This window comes from Lygodium microphyllum, chromosome 16 (assembly GCF_053477565.2).
Source record: "Lygodium microphyllum isolate KBCC chromosome 16, Lygodium_microphyllum_v1.1.10, whole genome shotgun sequence".
NCBI lineage: Eukaryota > Viridiplantae > Streptophyta > Polypodiopsida > Schizaeales > Lygodiaceae > Lygodium > Lygodium microphyllum.
In genome coordinates, this window is record NC_141150.1 from 21,188,550 (window position 1) to 21,208,071 (window position 19,522).

Consider the following 19,522-nt stretch of genomic DNA (forward strand, 5'->3'; position numbering starts at 1 on the left):
GTCTTGAGTTTTGCATTTTGCATTTAGGGTTTGAGTTCTACAAGTCACTATTTGAGTCCCTGTGTTTCAATAGTGGTCGTACTTTCTATGTTTACTCAATGCAAACCCTAGCATATCTTCATCCCCCAAAGTGAAGGATGAAGACAAACACTTCCCCAACCTAGATAGATCTCCTCTAGAAGGGACATCCTATTGAGGTCATTGTGACTAGCAAAGATAGGATCTTCACTTTCACAATGGAGGATGATGGCCAGCTCAAGAGAGGACTTGGATCACCAAAGTTCAAAGGCTACTCCTAGCAAAGGATCAAAGTCATGGTGTAAAGTGATAAGAGACAGTCTATGCCCAGTTGCTTGTTTGATGGCAGAATTGGAGGCATTGGGCATATCGAAGGTAGACCCTACAAAGATTACAATAGTGGGCTGGAGAAACCTATTTCTTGAAAGACACTATGATGTAGCCTTCTTTGGATACACCATTGGATTAGGGAGGAGGATTCAGATCGGGCCAGAGCTAGCACTTACTCAATGTCAGCAAAGACAATGCATTTTTGCACATTCCTTGATAGATCTTTGGAGGAAACTAGATGATTTCAGACTCAGGAAGATCTCTTTCTCCCTGCGGCTTATAGCCCATGGGAGTTTGACTGCAGGCAATGGAGACTCAGAAGGATTGTTTATGTGATCGTTACAAAGTTCATGAGGTATGTAAGGTCTTTCATGGCGCAACTAAGACTATGGTAGTGACTCCATGCAATGATGTAATAGCTTGTGTCATGGACAAAGGTTTAAGGCCCACAATCTGGTCATGAGAATGTTCGCGGGAGCCATTCATTTCTCATCATTTGTCTACAGTTGAGAAAGATCCTAACTCTAGATTACTTGCAGACTTGATGGAATTAAGCACATTGTCACTAATGCTAGTTGATTGCTAACATCATTGCTTGCCTCATCTGGACTGCAAGTTGTAGTCACACCATTGATCTTCAAGATATTTCCACCACAGAGACTCTCTCTAGCATCTAGACAAAGACATTCATACTTCCATGGAAGAGGGAAGAGACTACAGGGTGGTTCAAAGCAGATGAGGAGGAGAGATGCTTTTATGAGAACATGGGACGACCTTCCATTTAGCACCACCACATATGGTCTGTCATTACAGTCCGGTCTTGCTGCTACTCATACACTCAAAGCGGATCTTGTATCGCTCTAGTTGGGAGGTGGATTAGATGCTATTCCTGATATGTTTTGACCATTGCATTTGTTTGTTGTCATGTCAGGATTTATAGCAGATCCAAAAGGGAAGCTAATAAAGGTAAAAGGGTATTGTATTTATGATGTATAAGCAATCCCTCACAGGACTCTTTGTACTAGGCATTGTACCTCAAGTTTCTTTCCCAGCTGTCATTAATTGAATCTTCTTTTCTTGAAAAAAAATGTCAAGAGATAGCCTAGAGCTAAAGAGTGATCTCAAAATGACACGATGATTCTTCTTAGGCGTCCTTAACCTCCTTATTCTATGGACACTTTCAAAGATAAAGACTGCCACCCCTAACCTCTAGGCATGGAGTCTCCCATATGTTTCCATATGGCAAACCTGGACAAGTATGGAAGCACAATCAGAGAATGATTCAAAGACCTTAAATGCAAGAGTAACTGGTCATTATGCCCTGTTTTATTTAAACAAGTCAAGTAAACACTCATTGAAATTCAATATTAAAAGTGAAGGCCACATAAATACACACTTCTAAAATTTAACAGTGACCACCCACCAACAGTCAAATCTGAAATGCACTACTCACAAGCATTTATCATACGGGTATGGAAAAGTTTTATATTCCAATCACATAGGCTGAAATGCAACAATGCAACTAGATTAGTGGCTCACCCTAACCCAAAGCATTTGGGTAGAGCACAATGACACAGAGAGCTCTTTTTCTACCTTGTGGTAGAGCACAATAAGAGAAAGAAAACAGTATTCAGTTATGGTTGTCAAAACATTGTCCTTCTTATACATGCTCTTGACAGGCCAATAATATACCAAATAATCATTGGGCGAGCCTACTGCTTTACATTGTACCATTTGCATTCATTGGAGGTTCTTATGCTCTAGTGAGATAGACTGCAACTCCCATTCTTGAAAACCCTTTGCAAATAGATTCTTAGTCATGAAACCACTCCACTACTATCTCTAATTATGAAAATTTTCTAGAACGCAGTAACGTGTCTGAAAACATATGAACACTTGTAAATCAATTAAAATGTAAAGCCTGACATTGTTCAGTGCACATATGTTAACCATATGGATGGGATACACTATCAAGTTTGCAGTCAGTAATAATTGTGATACTAACCTGCAAGAAGGCTGAAAGTTTACGCACATAACCCTTTAGTGCAGGCCGACTTGTGAAATAACCTGTCCAATAACCATTTGCAGAATCTGCATACCTGCACAGAGATGAACTGCTATTAAGCCAAGGCTTCAGCATTTTAACTCTCCTCAATATAGTCTTTTTAAAACTCTCAATGACGAGGTAGAGAAAGAGCAGGAAAATATAAGGACACTTACGGAAAGAAATCTTCTAGCTTCAGTGGCCAAGTTTCATTGGATGCTTTTTTCATGTCAACATAGATTGACGGTGTAGAGTAGAAGGCATTGACTCGTCCATCCTAAGAATCAGACAACATATATAAAGAAGGATAAGAGGTTGACAGATCTTTTAGCAGTATCATTTATTAGTGCTTCCCACTACAATTATGCTGCTCTGAGATTAAAAACTCCCAACTTCTAGATTAGTGCAGTGTTCACTTGCTAAACTTAGAGGAAGACCAACTATTGAATTTTGGTGCTTGAGCCTAGCTCAAGTTTACAAATCCAAAACTTTGAAAACCCATGTCTGCTTGGTGGCTAAATTACCCGCTTGAGAGGTTCAAACAATATAATGCATGTGACAAAAGAAGAATGTACACAAGGCTAACAGATAATAGACCAGCTCCAACAGATAGGACTGGTCTTCCTCATTCAAGCCATTGTTCATATAGTTATGCAGTGTAGTGAGCCCCACAGAATAGATCCTTCTGTTAGTTGATAAGGCCCAAAATCATTACGAAGACAACCCTAAATGGGTAAAAGCACAACACGCAGACAATCCCCTGGACCGGTGGCTCCAAAAAGTAATAGGGGCATCTCGAGAGGAGGATCCTGATCAGCAAAAACAACCTGCTCCATATCTTCTCTTCATGCTCTTCAATACCTGCTAGTTTGTCATCCTCACTGACAACCTACAGGTTCCTAACAAGATGCAATCTCAAGGCCTCCCTGTCAAGATGGAGACCTTGGAAGAGGGCTGAACGGACACTCCTCCAAACTCTACTGATGGGGCTGCTACAAATCTGCCCTCAAAACTGGTGCCGAGTCCTCTAGCTTATAGCCCACTAGATTGGTTGCACACAATCATTGTGTTTGCCATATGCTTAGCTGCCATTTACAGTGTTTCTAGTACCTTGTATGTTACCTCAGGGGAATTTTCTCCAAGGTGTTATTAATAGAATTTTCTTCTCTCAGGGGAAAAAATGTCCTCTAACTTGGCCCTGGCAGAAGCCTACAACTACAAGTTCGCACAACAATGTTCTCTGCAAAGAAACATCAGTGTCCAATTTACTTGAACTAAGTGAATTCTAGTTAAATACCCAAGGAAATTATAATAAAATAAATGTACGATAAACTCCTTAAACAATTACTGAAACTAAAAGAGATAGGCACTTAGACATCTCCCAAGCTGACCACAGTCACAAGTAGCTAGGAATGTCAAAATCACAAGTACCTAGAAAGGCATGTCTCCTCTTGCTCGTGACCTCAAAGTCTCCCTACAATCTCTCCCATCTACCTAAGAGTGTGAATGACCTCTATTCCAATCTGAGGTAAAGTCCTTGTAAGCGAAGCATCCTACTGCTCTATGGCTTAGCTGTATCTTGCTGTCCAAATTTACCAAGCTATCATGCCAGCAAGGATCTCCCATCTATAACAGCAACCTGTGGACCATTTTTTTTTAGAAGAAGTCTGCAATGCTCATCTATCATCCCATGACATGGAGAGACAAGCTCCCAAGTGTCCATACCCACAAGCTCATATTCTGTCTATGCTCCCACCACCCCCTCTGCAGTCCACCTACTCCAGCTCTCTCTGCCTTAGTTTCCACAAGTTTCCAAAATGGGAGTTTCAGAAACCAAAACAGCCATTTGAAATTTTTGAGGAAATGAAGTTTCAGAATATATATAATACAAATAGATAGTGTATGTGTATCTGTGAGTGTGTACATACACACATGCATACATGTAGAATCTACACGAGAACATTACTGCCAAGCGTACTAGAGTCCCTCAACAATCTTAATGATGCTGACCTTAGCAAATTCAGGTGTAAACAGAAGCCAATCATACATCCACAACCTCAAGTGCATCCAAATCATAGCCTCTGCCATCACACTACAAAATGCTAAATCATTGAAGCTGACAAGCAATCAACAATGTATGAACAAGCCAATTAGAATCCTAATCTCAGGCCACAGAATTCCAATTCATCCCGGAACCACATAAATGCAAATAACCATAACATTTTTATAAGAAAAAAAGGAAGATAGTGCATGTCTGCATACCAGCAGCAGCTGATGCACATTACACAGTACAGAGATATTAGCAACACTTCATAGAACAGGAAAACAGGAAACACCTTATTTACGTAGTGTATAAGCTTATCCATTTGCTTGAACCATGTGTTTGCATATTCGTATGCAAAATCGTCTCCCATAGTCCACATTATATGATTAGACCGAAACTGTTGGGCCTACGAACACAAATAAACAGCATCACTGCAATAGTTCAATGAGTAAATATGGTAAATCAATAGTTTGATTCTAGACAAAAACATATTAAATGAGATTTTACTTGTTCTAAAGCACGCTGAACAAAAAGGTTGACCCTCTCCTCAACATTATAATCAAAAAGGGTAGGATCATCCTGCCAATAACAAAATATCCACTCAGTTCACTACTGCAAAGTTCAGATGATCTCAGTAACACTTTAGTTTACTTGCACAAATAAGACCTGAACTGGAGAAGGAGAAGAATCTATGTCAAAACTAAAGCCATCTGGAGGTTCATAGTGGTTGGCAAGCACCCCAGCAAATATCTGCATCCCACAAAAATAGTTGCACAAACTCAGGTGAAAAAACTTGATCTACCTAGAATAGTAGGAGTCAGGGTTTAAACAAGAGCAGGCACTGAACCTGTGAAGAGGACCCAAGAGACTTAGATGCGCGCCAAATTACTTCCATTGAGCGATCAGTCCTACGGCGTGCTACATCTTGGTAGTCTGCTCTTGCAAAAAACACACCATCAAAACCCACCTGAAAGTTCACCAACCAAAGATCTGTGATTCAGTGCATTCACTTAACACATTACGCCAGAAAGACAGCTGTAAAAAATAGAATGACTCAAAATTCCCATACACAGGACAGACCAATACTTGGATATCAACATTCCTTTTCTCCGCTTACCAAGTTGATCACTGGTTAATTTAGTTTGGGTTTGTTCAGTATAAACATAAAACAGGCCTTATAAAAGTTCTTTGGTAATTTGATAAAAAAGTGTCATTTTCAATCTTAACAGCAGCAAGAATATACCAAAATCATTGTGAAAACCACCATATATGAGATCAACTAGCATTTGTTTGCAAGCCAGCAGCTTTTGTGATTAACCACCTATCTTGTTCAATTATCAGAAAACCAAAAGCATTACATTGTTCAGTGCTATCCAAGAACACTTTTGTCTGAAATGTGGAGGTTCAATTAGAGCTCTAATACAGTACCTCTGCACCAAGGAGATAAGCTTGAACAGCTGAATGCCCAAAGGGGTCAATCTGCCATCCAATGCGAGGCACCTTTCCAAACTGCTCTTTGATATAACGATGTCCAAGAGTGGTCTGATCAATCATGTCTATATAATGTGTGGTTGCCTCATCATGCATGCACCATCCTCCATTTCTACTCAATTATCACATTGCAAAGAATAAATGTCCAGAAGTCTAGATCATTCAAACTACAACCACATTCAAAGATTATCAAAATACTCACATAAACTCCAATTGTCCATCTTTGACTAGCTTTTTCACAATATTCTTTGTTAATGGCGTCTGTTGGCGCCACCATCTTTGGAAAAATGCCTACAACCAAAAATGCCAGAACATATGAAAGTCATACATATGACCTGATTGTATGCAAAGGCTGATTTCTAACAGGCATAGTGATTATTACAATACACGAACAAGCCCTGATAAACCAAGTAATGCTTGATCGATAGAACTAATCAGCTTATATCAACCTGTTCCACATAGATGAACTTGCGATTTGGATCTGCCTGAAGAGCAGCAATCACAGAATCTAGAATATATTGCACTGCAGCAACCTGTAAATGGCAGAAATGTCCTCAAAAGTGTCAAACAATTCAAAACATAAAACAAGGATATCGTGGATAAGACAACACTAGCCTCACAAATAGACAATAACCAAAGAGATTCAGAGAGGGAGTGTAATATCCTCATATATACCAAACAGAAGTAATGGCTAGAATCAAGTTTAGGCTAAAAATCATAGGTGGTAGCAAGCCTCTGCCACATTTTTGCTTAATTCAAACAAATAAGTATGAGTTATCATACTCATTTGTTGTCAGTTCTTGACTAGAAACGAAAAACGATGAATTCATGCATCAAGATATTGATATCCATTCCAACTTTGACAGATCTATTTGGTCCTCAGGGCATTGAAGAATTCACTTTGGAAAAGTGATTTCCTGAAGGCTGAGGAACCTAAAAATAGAATCCTTTGTCATCTAATGAGTTATCGCGTCATCAAATGGCTGAGGGCCTTCCATGCCTGAAGCTATCTTGAGATATTTGTAAAGCACATCAACTCGAGAAACAACACTGCACCCCATTCCCTCAGCACTGTACACATAGAACTAAAGCGCCTCTTAGACTGATTCATGTTGATCTTTGTGGGCCAACATCCACTTCCACCTTGAACGGCGTGTTGTATTTCTTTTTAATAGTGGATGATCATTCTAGATACATGTGGGTGTACTTTCTCAAGCATAAGTATGACACATTTACCTGTAAGCTATCTCTCTGCTTGGGTGCTGCTGGTTCATAACTATAGTAGTCATCGTGTAGGATGCATGAGAAGTGATAGTGGTGACAAGTTTACCTCCCGTGAGTATTCCGAGTTTCTACAAGAGTATGGCATCTCTCATCAGCTTACCTCTACCAAATTCCCCTCACAGCATGGGGTCATAGAGTGAGTTTTCCGAGTTTCTACAAGAGCATGGCATCTCTCATCAGCTTACCTCTACCAACTTCCCCTCTCAGAATGGGGTCGTAGAGCATGAGAACTAGACCATCATGATCATGGCACGCTCTATGCTATTTGCAACACAACTCCCTAAGCACCTCTGGGTAGAGGTTGTTAACACTTCAACGTACATCCTCAACCGGTGTCCAACTATCGCTTTGAGAGCTTCATATGAGGCATTTTTTGGCTCTCAACCTAACAGCCTATCATTTTCCACTTTAGAGTCTTTGGGAGTTGCACATACATGCATGCTGTTGAGCTAAAATATGCATTACTTGCTGATTAGACTCTTAAATAGCCCAAAACACACTAAAAATGCTCTTTTAGAGTAAAACCCTAAAACGAGGAGTGGTTTGAGAGAGTTCAGTGGAAACCCTAAAACCGGGAGCGGTTCGAGAAAGTTTAGTGAAAACCCTAATTTTTGGGGCACCCTTCCACATCTATAAATAGACAGGCTGCCCCCATTCAGCAATGATCTTTGTTTTTGCAGGTTACACTAGCCCACACACCCTCTACTGCTGTCGGCGCCCAGTTTCCAACCTACAGCCCGCCTCCATCTGCTATCCAGCCATTCATCGACTGCAGCCACGTCATCTTCAGCCTGTCCATTGCCATAGGCGACAGCTCTCAGCTGTTGGCAACTGCTCCAAACTGTCCTCGACTGCTGTTCAGCCTGCTATCCATCATCTCCAGGGTCAACCAGCCTGCGTTTTCAGCATTGCAGGCCCTCACACTCTCAAACACTGTTTCAGCCTGCTGTTTACAGCAGACTGTGCACAGTTTCCAACCCCCGATTGGTGGTACACTACTACGTTTACTAGTTTCCAGCCTCTAGACTGTTGCGTTTTGGTGACCAGCCTACTGCCATTCACTATTCAGCACTCCTACACTCCTACTAGTGGTCACAAACTTGGGATCCATCTTCAGTGGACGTCACACTCCGACATTGCTCTGCCCTTGAGCACACTGTACACTCTTACATTCATTTACAACATTCATTCACTTCAAAGTTGTGTTCTCTCTCTCCCTTCTTCTGTTTGTGTTTGAGTTTTTGTGTTTGAGTTTTAAGTTTTGGGTTTAGGGTTTGAGTTTTGCCCTCTATGTCTGTGTCTGTGTCTTTGTGTTTCTGTCGTGATCGTACACTTTGTGTGTCCTCAGTGCAAACCCTAGCAGTCTTCTTAACACATGCCCCTAATGATTAGATAGGAAAGCTTGCTCCCTGAGCTGATCTCCTAATTTTTGTAGATTACTCCTCCAAAGCAAAGGCCTATCGTTTGTTCAATCCTCTGACAAACAAGGTGATTGTTAAAAGAGAAGTAGTTTGTGATGAGAGGGATATAGTGCAATCTTTTGCATTGGACTTCCAGTCATTTCCTCACATTATTCCATCGGAGATAGTGCCTTCTAAGCCGGGTCTACTGCCCGCTCCTAACCTTCCCACAGATTCTTCAGCTCCAAAGCCCCTTCCATGAGATCCGTTACCTCATTAGTACTAGCAAGCCATGCAAGATTCAAGGATCCTTCCACTTGATTCCACTCTGGAGAGCCTTAGAAGATCTACCCAACTTGCACCTCAAGCTTCGTTTGAGTCACTGTTTAGAGTTGACTACATAGCACATTCTGAGCCGAATAGTTGATAGGAGGCCCTTCAGCACCCCCAATGGTGAGAGGCCATGGAGAAGGAAATTGCTAACACCATCATCACTCTCACTTATCTTCCTCGGCCCGATCTTTTTCCATCAGTCTTGCACCCCATAGTTAGAAGCGACAAGCGGATGGGGATAGTGATGGTGACGACCAAATGTAAAAGGTCCCTTTTTTTGCCAGGGGAGAGGGGGGGTGCTTAACGAGAAATCACGAGGTACTTTTTAAAAACATATTGTACTTGAAAGTTTGATGTAGGATCTTGACAATTGATTGTGATCACCTTGATCCCTAATCCCTCATCCCCACTTTGCTTAACCACCTCTGCAATCACATGCTGCTGTTAAATGCTGCCATCAGCTTCTCTCTCCTCTCACATCATCACCATGATCATCGTCTCTTCTTATGATCTGTTCATCAGGCTGCTGTCCTGGTGCCCTACAGCATCCAGGAGCTGTTACCCACATCTCCAGCCCCTTCCTGTAGCTGCATCTTCACTCTCAGTCCCAGCACATTGCTGCATTTTATCAGCTGCCCACACTGCCAGAGGCCATCATCAAGACTGCAGATACCTACATTTTGACTCTCCAGCCATCAGTCTTGCTATATTTGTCACTCCAGCCTGCTGTCCTGCTGTCTTTGGCCTCCTATCATCATCTCTCCTCCCCAGACCTGCTGTGTTTGACAGTCCTCTTCACCTACACAACTGCCAAAGTCATCTACATCAGATTTCTGCTTCGAGATAGCTAGTTTGCTGCACTCCAGACCTGTTCACAAAGGATGACACTCCCCCTCAGCCCGCTCCCACAAGAGATGGCGCCTGTTGGACAGCCCCCATCCACTCCTTGAGTACACAATTGTCTCTCTCCCTCAATTCATTTCAACAGTCATTTTTCTTTCTCTTCTTCATTTGCATTCTTGTCTGAATTTATTGTGTCAGTCGTGTTCATACACTCTCTCTGCCTTCTTTGCAGGACTTAGTTAGGCCCATACCAATATGTGAATTTGTGAAAATTATCTAGAAGTGGGAGGATCTGAATAGGTATACCTCAATACTCATATTCTACTTCCAGTGAGTTTTTCATTGGTGCATCCAATTGAAATGCCACCACTCCCACACACAAGTCCTTTGTTTAAACCACTTCTTCCTCTCTCCTCCCAATCATCCACTGATCCAATTCATTCACATACCCTCAATTTCACACTTTATAAACACTCTAGAGTTTCAAATCTATTTGTCTCCATTCTACCCCACGTGTCATGTGCTTCTAGTGCTTCTCGATCCTGCTCATGCACACCACGTCAAGCTCAAACGCCATGATATCCATCCCATGCTTATGCAACCTGCAGCCCCATTACTCCAGGGAGCTTAAATGCAGAGATTTCCATCCCATGGTTATACTGCTCCATTAGTCAAGCAGCTCAAATGAATGAATTTCCTTCCCATGCCTATACACCTCCCTTGAATTCTCATTTGGCCACTCAATTTGCCTAACAATATCAACTCCAAAACCATTATCAGATGCTGCTTGTGAAATCAATACTATGTCAAGACTTGCACACCAATTTTTCCCAAAGCACAAAGTGTGGGTATATCTTACAGCAGGACATGACCTATCATAAGAATAAAGAATGAAAAGTATGCATGCAGATGCACAACAACTCCTATGAACACAGATACAACTTAATTAGACAAACCTGAATAGAATTATTTGAGCCCACAAAATATTGATCGACTGTCTTCAGCCAACCAACATCATCATGAGTGTGAGCAACCAGATGCACATTTATTTTGTCTGGCACAGGCCCTGCTGAGGTGTTGTACAACAGCTGGTTGCACTGCCAAGGCATCTGACAGTAGTTTCTCTTTTCTGCTGCCAAAGTGAACACATGACATGCTAATAAAAGCAAGATACAAGAGGTGTACGATGACCACATCTTGTTCCCCAATAACCACTTTAGATAATTCTGAAAGATCCTGCGCAAAGCAACTCTGTCATAACAGAGAATATCATTAGTTCAGAAAACTTACAAAATCACTCTGCTCGAAGCTGCCACAACCTCACCATAGTCAAGTCAAAATGCCAAACATGACAAAAACTAAATGATGATACAAAGCAACCAAGTTTTTCTTTGTTGCAGTGTCCGTAATGCTCAACCGCTAAAATTGACAGATGATGGATGCTTGAATATGCCTACTAGTGCCCTTTCCACTGGTTGATTTGATAAAGTAAAAGGTTTCTCGTTATAAGAAGCTCATTGAGGCTTCCAATTGTGTCCGCTCTACATTATGTTAAGAACATGGAATGCAAAGTGGATGATTGCAACGTATCCATCGCATTAATTAATGTGAGGTTCATTACTGTGACATTACGGGATGCATATACAGGGTTCAGGGGACACAACTAGTTATGCACACAAGTGGATTTGTGTGAACATGGGCTTGGACCGCTAATTACAGGTTTTAATGTGTGAACAGGGCCTAGGACCATTAAATTAAGGGTGATGTAGTAGGCCTTAACCTTAGTTGCCACAAAACACATTAATTGATGTTACAGTCAAAAACAACAAGGTGATCAACCCACAACTCCTTTGTGTGTCGACGCAATATGATGATCAAGCATTCCAAATGTACCAAAATCTACAAAATCAGAAGATCAGGGATATCTTACGCTGCAAAATCCAAATCTTCCCCATTCCATTTTTAATGTTCTTCACAACCTTACACAAGCGGTGTCTAATTAAGTAACCAATAATATCCATTCCCTCAATTTAATTCAACAGTCTTAATGATCCTCGAGCAAACTAATGTTAAACACATAGTATCAGAACAATGGTCAGCTCTGCAATAATGATGCTCGGGCAGACTAATGCTGAACACATAGTATCAGAACACTGGTCACATGAAAGCTGCAAAGTATTGATTTGTGTCGCAAATTTTAGCTCGATAATCTTTCTTGGCATGCAAATTTTCCCGAGTACCGAAACATACACGGAGGGGAAGAGAGGCCAACCTGTGGATCTGAAGCAGTGATCAGAAGGACGCAGATGATCGACCTCGCATTCCTGCAACATCAATGCAAGAAAAAGAGATGCTCATCGATGGAGCTCCGTGACAGGGATGGTGGTTCAAGTCGTGAGCCTGCTGAACTCTCCTCTAAAGTAAGTTCGCCACTTCATCACAAGGAGTCGTCGTTGTCTTGAAAAAACTCGTTTAATTTCATTTAATTTAATTTTAATGGATTTGTTGAGAATAGTTGTGCGGTCGCCTTATGGACATGATGATGTGGGGAGCTGATATAGTAGAGGCTTTATCAATCACATAGACACTACTTATCTAGGCTGCACAAAGCGCGACATCGGGCTGGTGCTTTGCATAAGAGTTCAGACAGCCGAGGGTTAGGCAAGGCTCGCATAAGTTGTTGGGTAGTACACGGGTGGCGAAGCATATAGGCATGCACAAGCAATCAAACATGCAAGCAAGTGCACTCACAAGCAGGTGGACATGTGTGTAAGTGAGCAATAGATAAACAATGGGGTGGTTGGTCAAGCACAGGTGTGGACAGGTCACAACATGGGCTCAAATTCTGGCAACATTCAACCCTCCTCAAAACGTTATATTAAGAGTTTGAGAGTGTGTGGGTGTACGCCACATGGCATTCCATCCCAAACCATTTGTTTATATATACTAGGCACTATGCACCTGCACACTTTTTGTGCTTTGCACTAGTGTGGTTTTGGACACTTCACATCTCAAAACACACCATGCAATAAGAAGGTTCTCACATAGGCGTCATATTTTGGTTTCGCAGCTCACATATTAAATCGATTTTATGGCTCATACTTTAAATCACAAAAGTTATAAGAAGAAACCATATGTGTAATGTAATATCATGCTTTTACAATAATTTCATTATATCACACTTGTTATGTATTTTGTGTGTGTGTGTGTGTGTGTGTGTGATACACATTTGTTAACACTTGATTGATCTCTCATCTATTCTTTCTTCCAATTGTATACTCTTATTCTCTCACTCCCTCTTCTATGTGTGAAGAGTTGACCAATACTTTGTGCTAATTTTAGTAACAATTAGGGCACTTCATATTGCAAGGTATGCTTCATGTGGCAAACACACACGTCCACACATTCTGTGTATGTGTGTGTGTGTATGTGTGTAGTCTACAACAATGGTCTACGGACAACACATATAGAATAAAATAGAACGTATATAACAATACATTAATAATATATAGTAATACATATAATAATAATAATAATAATAATATATGTAGTGTGACATATTACAATATATATTGTTGGGGGTAAAAGAGTCTCTGCCTGTGCAACCTTGTATTTTCTACATACACTATGACCCAACACATGTACATTGCAAGTGGCAAGCACCCATCACAATCACTTTATTCTTTATTCTTTATTCTTTCAGTGATTATTGAATAATAGAAGGCCAATCACACATTGTGATTGTTGAGGTTCCTGCTTGTTGTATCTCTCTCTCTTACTCTCTTGTTCCATCCATCATAGCTCTTACTTCTACTTGTGCTCTTCCACACAAGATCTACCTTTCAATTGGTATCAAAGTGGGCATTCAAGGAACTTCTTCATCCTTTGCTTCAGCCTGGATTCAAAGCTTTAGCTCAAGGTTTCATGATACCCATTATTTCTCCCTCTCGAGGTATGCATTAAGTCTTCCCTTCTCCCAACTTGTCAAGGAGCTTCCTAAGGATTAGCTAAGCCTCGTTGAGTTGAGAAGCAGTCATTCTATCAATTTTGAGTGGATACAAAGCATGCTACAGAAGTCACTGACAGTTATGATAGCTTGACATCACTTTCATATTTTGGCCATAACTTTTGCATACAATATTAGATATAGGTATTCTATAGCTAGAAATGAAAAGCCTAACAAGAGTTGCAATCTAAGGATTCGTAGAGTTAATTTTGTACAAATTTTAGTTCTTCATTTTACATAGAACAGAATAGTTCTGCTTTGGATAATAAACAGTAAATTTCATCATGCATATTTGATCCTTCGGGGATACTTTATACTTACTTGGAAGAGCTTGGTTCTTTAAGATGGTGGGACTCTTGGTCGCAATTACCTCTACTTTGTGGATTGATTTGATTTTGTATGCTTTGGACATTGACACTTACCTCTCTCAGTGATGTTTATAATTACATGATGTATGGTTTATTGACACTTTGAGTTCATGATAGTGTAGTCTATGCTTAGTCACTGCTAGTTGCACTCTTTGTATCTTAGTTGCTACTTGGATATCCTTGGCAATGGGAGCTTTTTTTCTTGGCAATTTGTCCATAATTGGATTAATATTCATTGCTATCTTTATTTCAACATTGTTGTAATTACAATTGTTAGCATTGTCTTGGAGAGCGAACATTGTACTTTGGTAGTTTATTGCTTGTAGTTGGTGGACAGCTTTATACTTTGGTATTCTCTTCTATTTTGTCCTTGTTTTGGTTGAGTTTTAGGGGCTCATTTGCAATAATTTACAATAGCCTATTCTCTTGGATTTTGCATTGGCATGTTGTCATTATTGCCGGTTTTTCGAATGATAGTGCTATTTTCAATATTAAAAAGCTTGATGGCATAAATTTCATCTATTGGAAGATGCAGATATGGTAGGTACTAGTTCAAAAGAAGCAGGTTAGGCCATTGAAAATTAAAAGTGCAAAGGTTGAAGGCATGAATTAGGGTGCTTGGGATGAGTTTGAAAGCTATGTAAATCCACCCTTATACTATCATTGTCTAAACAAGTTTACTTCAATGTTGTTGCACCTGAGAACAATGCATGGTAGTTATGGGAGAAGATATGCAATCTTTATGACAAGCAAAGTCTTGCATCACAAATGTTTTAATTGAAACATCTTATGGACCTTCACATGAAGGAAGAGACTAGTGTATCCTTGCATTTGAATAAATTTCATTTGATTTTCAACCACTTGACTTTAGAGAGCATTGAGTTGAAGGATAACCTATCTCCCTTGTTCTAACTTGTGACACTTCCCAAGTCATGGGACACTTTTCGTATAGCCATGTGTACTAATATACCTAAGGATGGCTTGAAACTCTAAGATATTAAGGGTGTTTTACTCACAAAGAAAATAAACAGAAAGAATGTGGATGCAACCTATACTTCTCATGCATTGACTATTAGAGGAAAACATGATGGTAAGAGAAATCATGAATGCCATGGTAGAGACTCACAAAGGTCTCAGTCATGTGGGCAGTCTCATGATAAGTCTTGTGGTCACAAATCCTCTTTAATATGTCATTGTTATGGAAAGTAGGGTTGTATTCAGCCACAATGCCATAAGATGTGTGATGATAAGCACAAAGACAAAGGCAAGGGTAAAGTGCAAGAAAAGTTTGATGATCGTAGCATTCTTCCTAGTAAGTCTAGTGTAAAGATTGAAGAGATAAATGTAGTGCAATCTAAGTCTAATTTATCTATCTTGATGCTTCTCAACAGTTGACTGATGCTTTGCATATATATTATCAATGTTGGTTGCTTGATTCTAGGGCTTTTGAAGGGAGGGAGCCCTGAAGTGGAAGCACGGAGTAGAAGCAAGAGCTATGGTGGAAGGAGCAAGAGAGAGAGAGAGAGAGAGAGAGAGAGAGAGACGCACACACACAGACAATGTGGAAACTCCAACAGTCACAATGTGTGACCGACCATCCCTTTATTCAAATGTCACTAAAAGAATAAAGAGTGAAGTGATAGTGATGGGCACCTGCTCTGCCACCTGTAATATACAAGTGTGTGGTTATGCGAGGACTATCAGTGTAAATATACATGCAACTAGGCACAAGTGCCTTTACCTCCAACAACCTCCCACTTAAAGGCGAATGTGTCCTAGTGAGGAGAGAACAAGAAAAAAGTGACAAAGTACAAATGTACATTGTTAACCCTTGGAAGACCAAAATGATAAATCCAGAAAATCGAAAGTGGGAAGATAGTCCCAAGGCAAGAGGAAGATGAAGGACAAAGGTGCAATAAGGAAAATTTGAATGCACAAAGTGCAATTAAAAATTTCTAAATGTAAGAGAAAGGCGTACAAGAATAAGCGCATCTTAATATTTTTGCAGGAAGAGCACCATATGCATTGTAATTTATTTTCAAAAAGAGTGTCGAGCTCGCTCTTGTGCAAGTTATAAAGAATGAGAGACACAAGTTAAGGCCAAGCTAATTGCAAAGGAGAAGAAAAAGAGGGGAGGAATGGGGACAAAGCCCAAACCAAAAAGGGGATGGCCATGCAAGGAGGAGCTAGGGCATGTATTAAAGTCAAAAAGTGAATGAAGAAGCTCATTCTTGGTGTGTGGCCAAACTTGCTTTCTTCTTGCTCTTGCTTCATTCTTGTGTATGAGAGAGGGAGTGTGAGAGAGGGAGAGAGAGTGTGCGTGGAGAGTGAGGAATCATGGAGAAGCTCTTCTTTTTCTCTCTTTATCTTTGCCTTTTTCTCTTCTCCTTTTTCGTGTATGACTATGGAGCTTGAAGCTTGAAGCTTGGAGCTTGGAGATGGAGCACATCTCGGATCGTGGAGCTATTAGCAGATTCATGGGAGGAGGTAACTTTATCGGATTGAAAGGTAAGCTCACTACATTTGTGTGTGGGAGAGTGCGCATGGCTATATGAGAGGTAGCCATAGCTCTTGGCTTGAAATGCTTAAAGCAATAAGTGGTTTGTGGGTCTTGGTTGTGTGCTCACGAGAGTGATAACATTTTGGTTCTATTGTTGGGACCAATGGATTCAAGTGCTTGAGTGCTTGCGCACTCCAAATCGAGCAATGGAGTAGGAGTTCGTCTCTTAAAATGGTGCTTGGTGTAGGTAGGAAGTGAGGAAGTTAGAGGGTGTTCTATCTCCTTTGTTTGATAGTTTAGATGTCGAAAGATTTAGGAGCATTAGTCAAATAAGTGGTATGTTGTTTTTCATTAGTAGGATGCATTAAGGTTGGAGAATAAGGTAAAAAAGAAGGAAAAGATAAGTCACTGTAATAACTAGGAAACACGAGAATAGAGAGAGAAAGGAAAAATATTTTTAATGCATGGGAAGGAAAATAGATAGCAAGGGAAGAATGAGAGAAACAAAAGGTGAGCAAGGGGGAAGAGAGAGCTCATTTCCATACTGAGAGATTGAGAAAGAGAGAGAGTTATTAAGAGAGATAGAGAAACAGAGGTCAAAAGACAGAACCAAAACAATAATCCTTGGTATCATCCTATTCGTGCGCTCCAGGCATATTTTGAGCCTTCCTTGATGTTTATTGCATGAAGCTTGAACCTTGGGTGCATCAATAGGTAGTGCATTGGATTGGTTTAATCAATTTCTTGCTATTCAATGTTTTTTTGTTTGTGCTGCTCAGACGGGAACCCACAAGACTTGGATGGTCAAATTCTCATCAGACTTGGACATCCGAGTAGCTTAAGTCCACTCGGACAATCCACTCAGACTTGGACCAATTTTGGGCCTCGGACGACCGACTTAGACACTCAAATTGGGCACCCCTCGTCCGGAACACTCGAATGGGCATAGAGCCTACTCGAACGACTGAGTTTGGGACTTAGACGAGTTGTCCAAAACATAGTTTTTTGCCATTTTTAACCGCCCCATGACTTGTTAAGGCCAACACCTAGTTGCCCAGCACTCTAGGTTGGAACCCAGACCTACAAATGAGACTATAGAGCTAATTGTTTCCAAAATTTCTACCTAACAATCTAGGGGTGACTGAAATTACCGGCCATCGACTAGGAGCAATGAGCTTAGAGGTCACATTAAAAGAGAGAGCGCAATGAGGTTCATCGGATCCTAGCCATAAACAAAACAGAAGGAAATGCCAATAGGGAGAGAGCCTTAAAAGTAGATATTACAGTGAGTGAGCTGCTCACAAAGAGACTGCTAGACAACACCAATGTCAAGCAAAGTGGAGCAACCTTGGCACAATCATTGCCAGAGGATTCACCCCAAAAACCAAGAGCCAAACAAAGATACTCATAGTTGCTAAGCAACTTGATAAATATCAAGCAAGCAATGACCCCTACAGCTTCATTGAGCAATTTGAGAAAGTGTGCGAGGCTAACAACCTCATGGATCCCACTCAACAGGCACAAGCATTCGGTCTTTGCTTAGGAGACAAGGGACTTGGTTTACTAGTCTACATAATGCCAAACACAATAATTTCAATGATCTAAAGGATATCTTCATCAAGAGATTCTCCGAGGTAGGATACGATGATAACCTCATCATTAAGCTAATGAATTTTAGCCAAAAAGATAAAGAGGATATATGAGACTACGTCACTCACGTGAGGAGTCTTTACAAGTGGATACCTGTAGCAACAGTTGAGTGGCCAATGAGAGAGCAGTCTCCACCATATTCATCAACCGCATCCGCAATGAAGAACTCTATAAAGCCTTAGCAAGCAACTCGAACCTACATAGGGATGTGTTGGCAAGAGTATTTGAGAAGGCTGTACAAGTGGATGACTAGCTCAGAGAGAGAAGCTCTAGGGCTATGCAGCAAGGGAGAAACATATTTAGAAACGTTGAGAGAATTGCAACACTTAGTGAATGAATAGCCCCTAACAAGCAAGTTAAAGGAAAGAATGTCGACCAGACCCAAGTGATAGTTGTTCTAATGTTGGAATTGACCAGATTACAGGAGTCATTGCAAAGGCTAGTGCAACCTCACTTGCAATGAGTGCATTGTGGAGGGAACCACTTGCCATTTGAGTGTCCTGATCCTAGATCTCGGTCTTGTGTCACAACTGCGAAAGATTCAGGCATGACATGCATTGCCAATTGCGATGCCAGAAACCCTATGCCCAGCCATACTACCTAGGAGTTAGGTAGTCTTTTTGGGAAGAGGAGCCTCTTTAGCTCTACTTGCACCTAATGATTCAAAGCTATCCATTCCAAGGATCAACACCAACAGGAATCCCTAGATTGCCAAGACCTATAGTGACCCATCTACCAAGTGATGCTCCACTGTACTTTGTAGAGAAGCCACTAGAGAAAGACTCATACGTAAGACCTTATGTCTCTTATGGCAAGGAGGTAATCCAATATTGATGGAATTTAGGCCTGTGCCTATCATGGTTTTAGGCAAAGGGAGAGGTAGAGGCCTAGAAGGAGGTCAAAACCATGAGCCCATAGCATGTTGGATGTGTGTCCATCCAGGGCATATCTCATTCCAATGCCTTGAAAAGCAGCAAGCAAATAGAGAGTAGGTCGACTTGAGGTGCCCCAAATGTGGAGTCACACACCTATTCGCCAATTTCACTAGGCAAAAATTCTCCACTACTTTGGGAATCATGCCATCTGTGCCGCTCAGACTCTTTTGTGTCGAGTCACCTGACAAGAATGCCACACTAATCCCCATAAATGTCATGACATGAGCCAAATGAAGTAGATTGGTATTTCATTACCTAGACCTAGCACTCTAGATG

The 19,522-nt window shown here is 40.9% G+C and overlaps 1 protein-coding gene across 2 annotated transcripts in view; it reads right to left on the reverse strand.

The window, feature by feature from the left end:
- Nucleotides 1-12,224, reverse strand: part of LOC148022601 (alpha-mannosidase-like) — a 172,534-nt gene extending 160,310 nt beyond the window's left edge. The window contains exons 1-11 of one of the 2 annotated variants that reach the window (XM_087695562.1): nt 12,060-12,224; nt 10,744-11,023; nt 6,377-6,460; nt 6,130-6,218; nt 5,865-6,039; nt 5,284-5,403; nt 5,103-5,186; nt 4,944-5,015; nt 4,729-4,842; nt 2,569-2,669; nt 2,354-2,447 (exon numbers count right to left, since the gene is read on the reverse strand). In XM_087695562.1, coding sequence (XP_087551688.1) covers nt 2,354-2,447; nt 2,569-2,669; nt 4,729-4,842; nt 4,944-5,015; nt 5,103-5,186; nt 5,284-5,403; nt 5,865-6,039; nt 6,130-6,218; nt 6,377-6,460; nt 10,744-10,983 — 1,173 coding nt within the window. In that variant the 5' untranslated portion in view covers nt 10,984-11,023; nt 12,060-12,224. Of the gene's footprint in view, nt 1-2,353; nt 2,448-2,568; nt 2,670-4,728; nt 4,843-4,943; nt 5,016-5,102; nt 5,187-5,283; nt 5,404-5,864; nt 6,040-6,129; nt 6,219-6,376; nt 6,461-10,743; nt 11,039-12,059 lie in introns of both variants that reach the window. The other variant, XM_087695561.1, reaches the window with a different exon arrangement.
- Between the last annotated feature and the right edge of the window lie 7,298 nt (nt 12,225-19,522).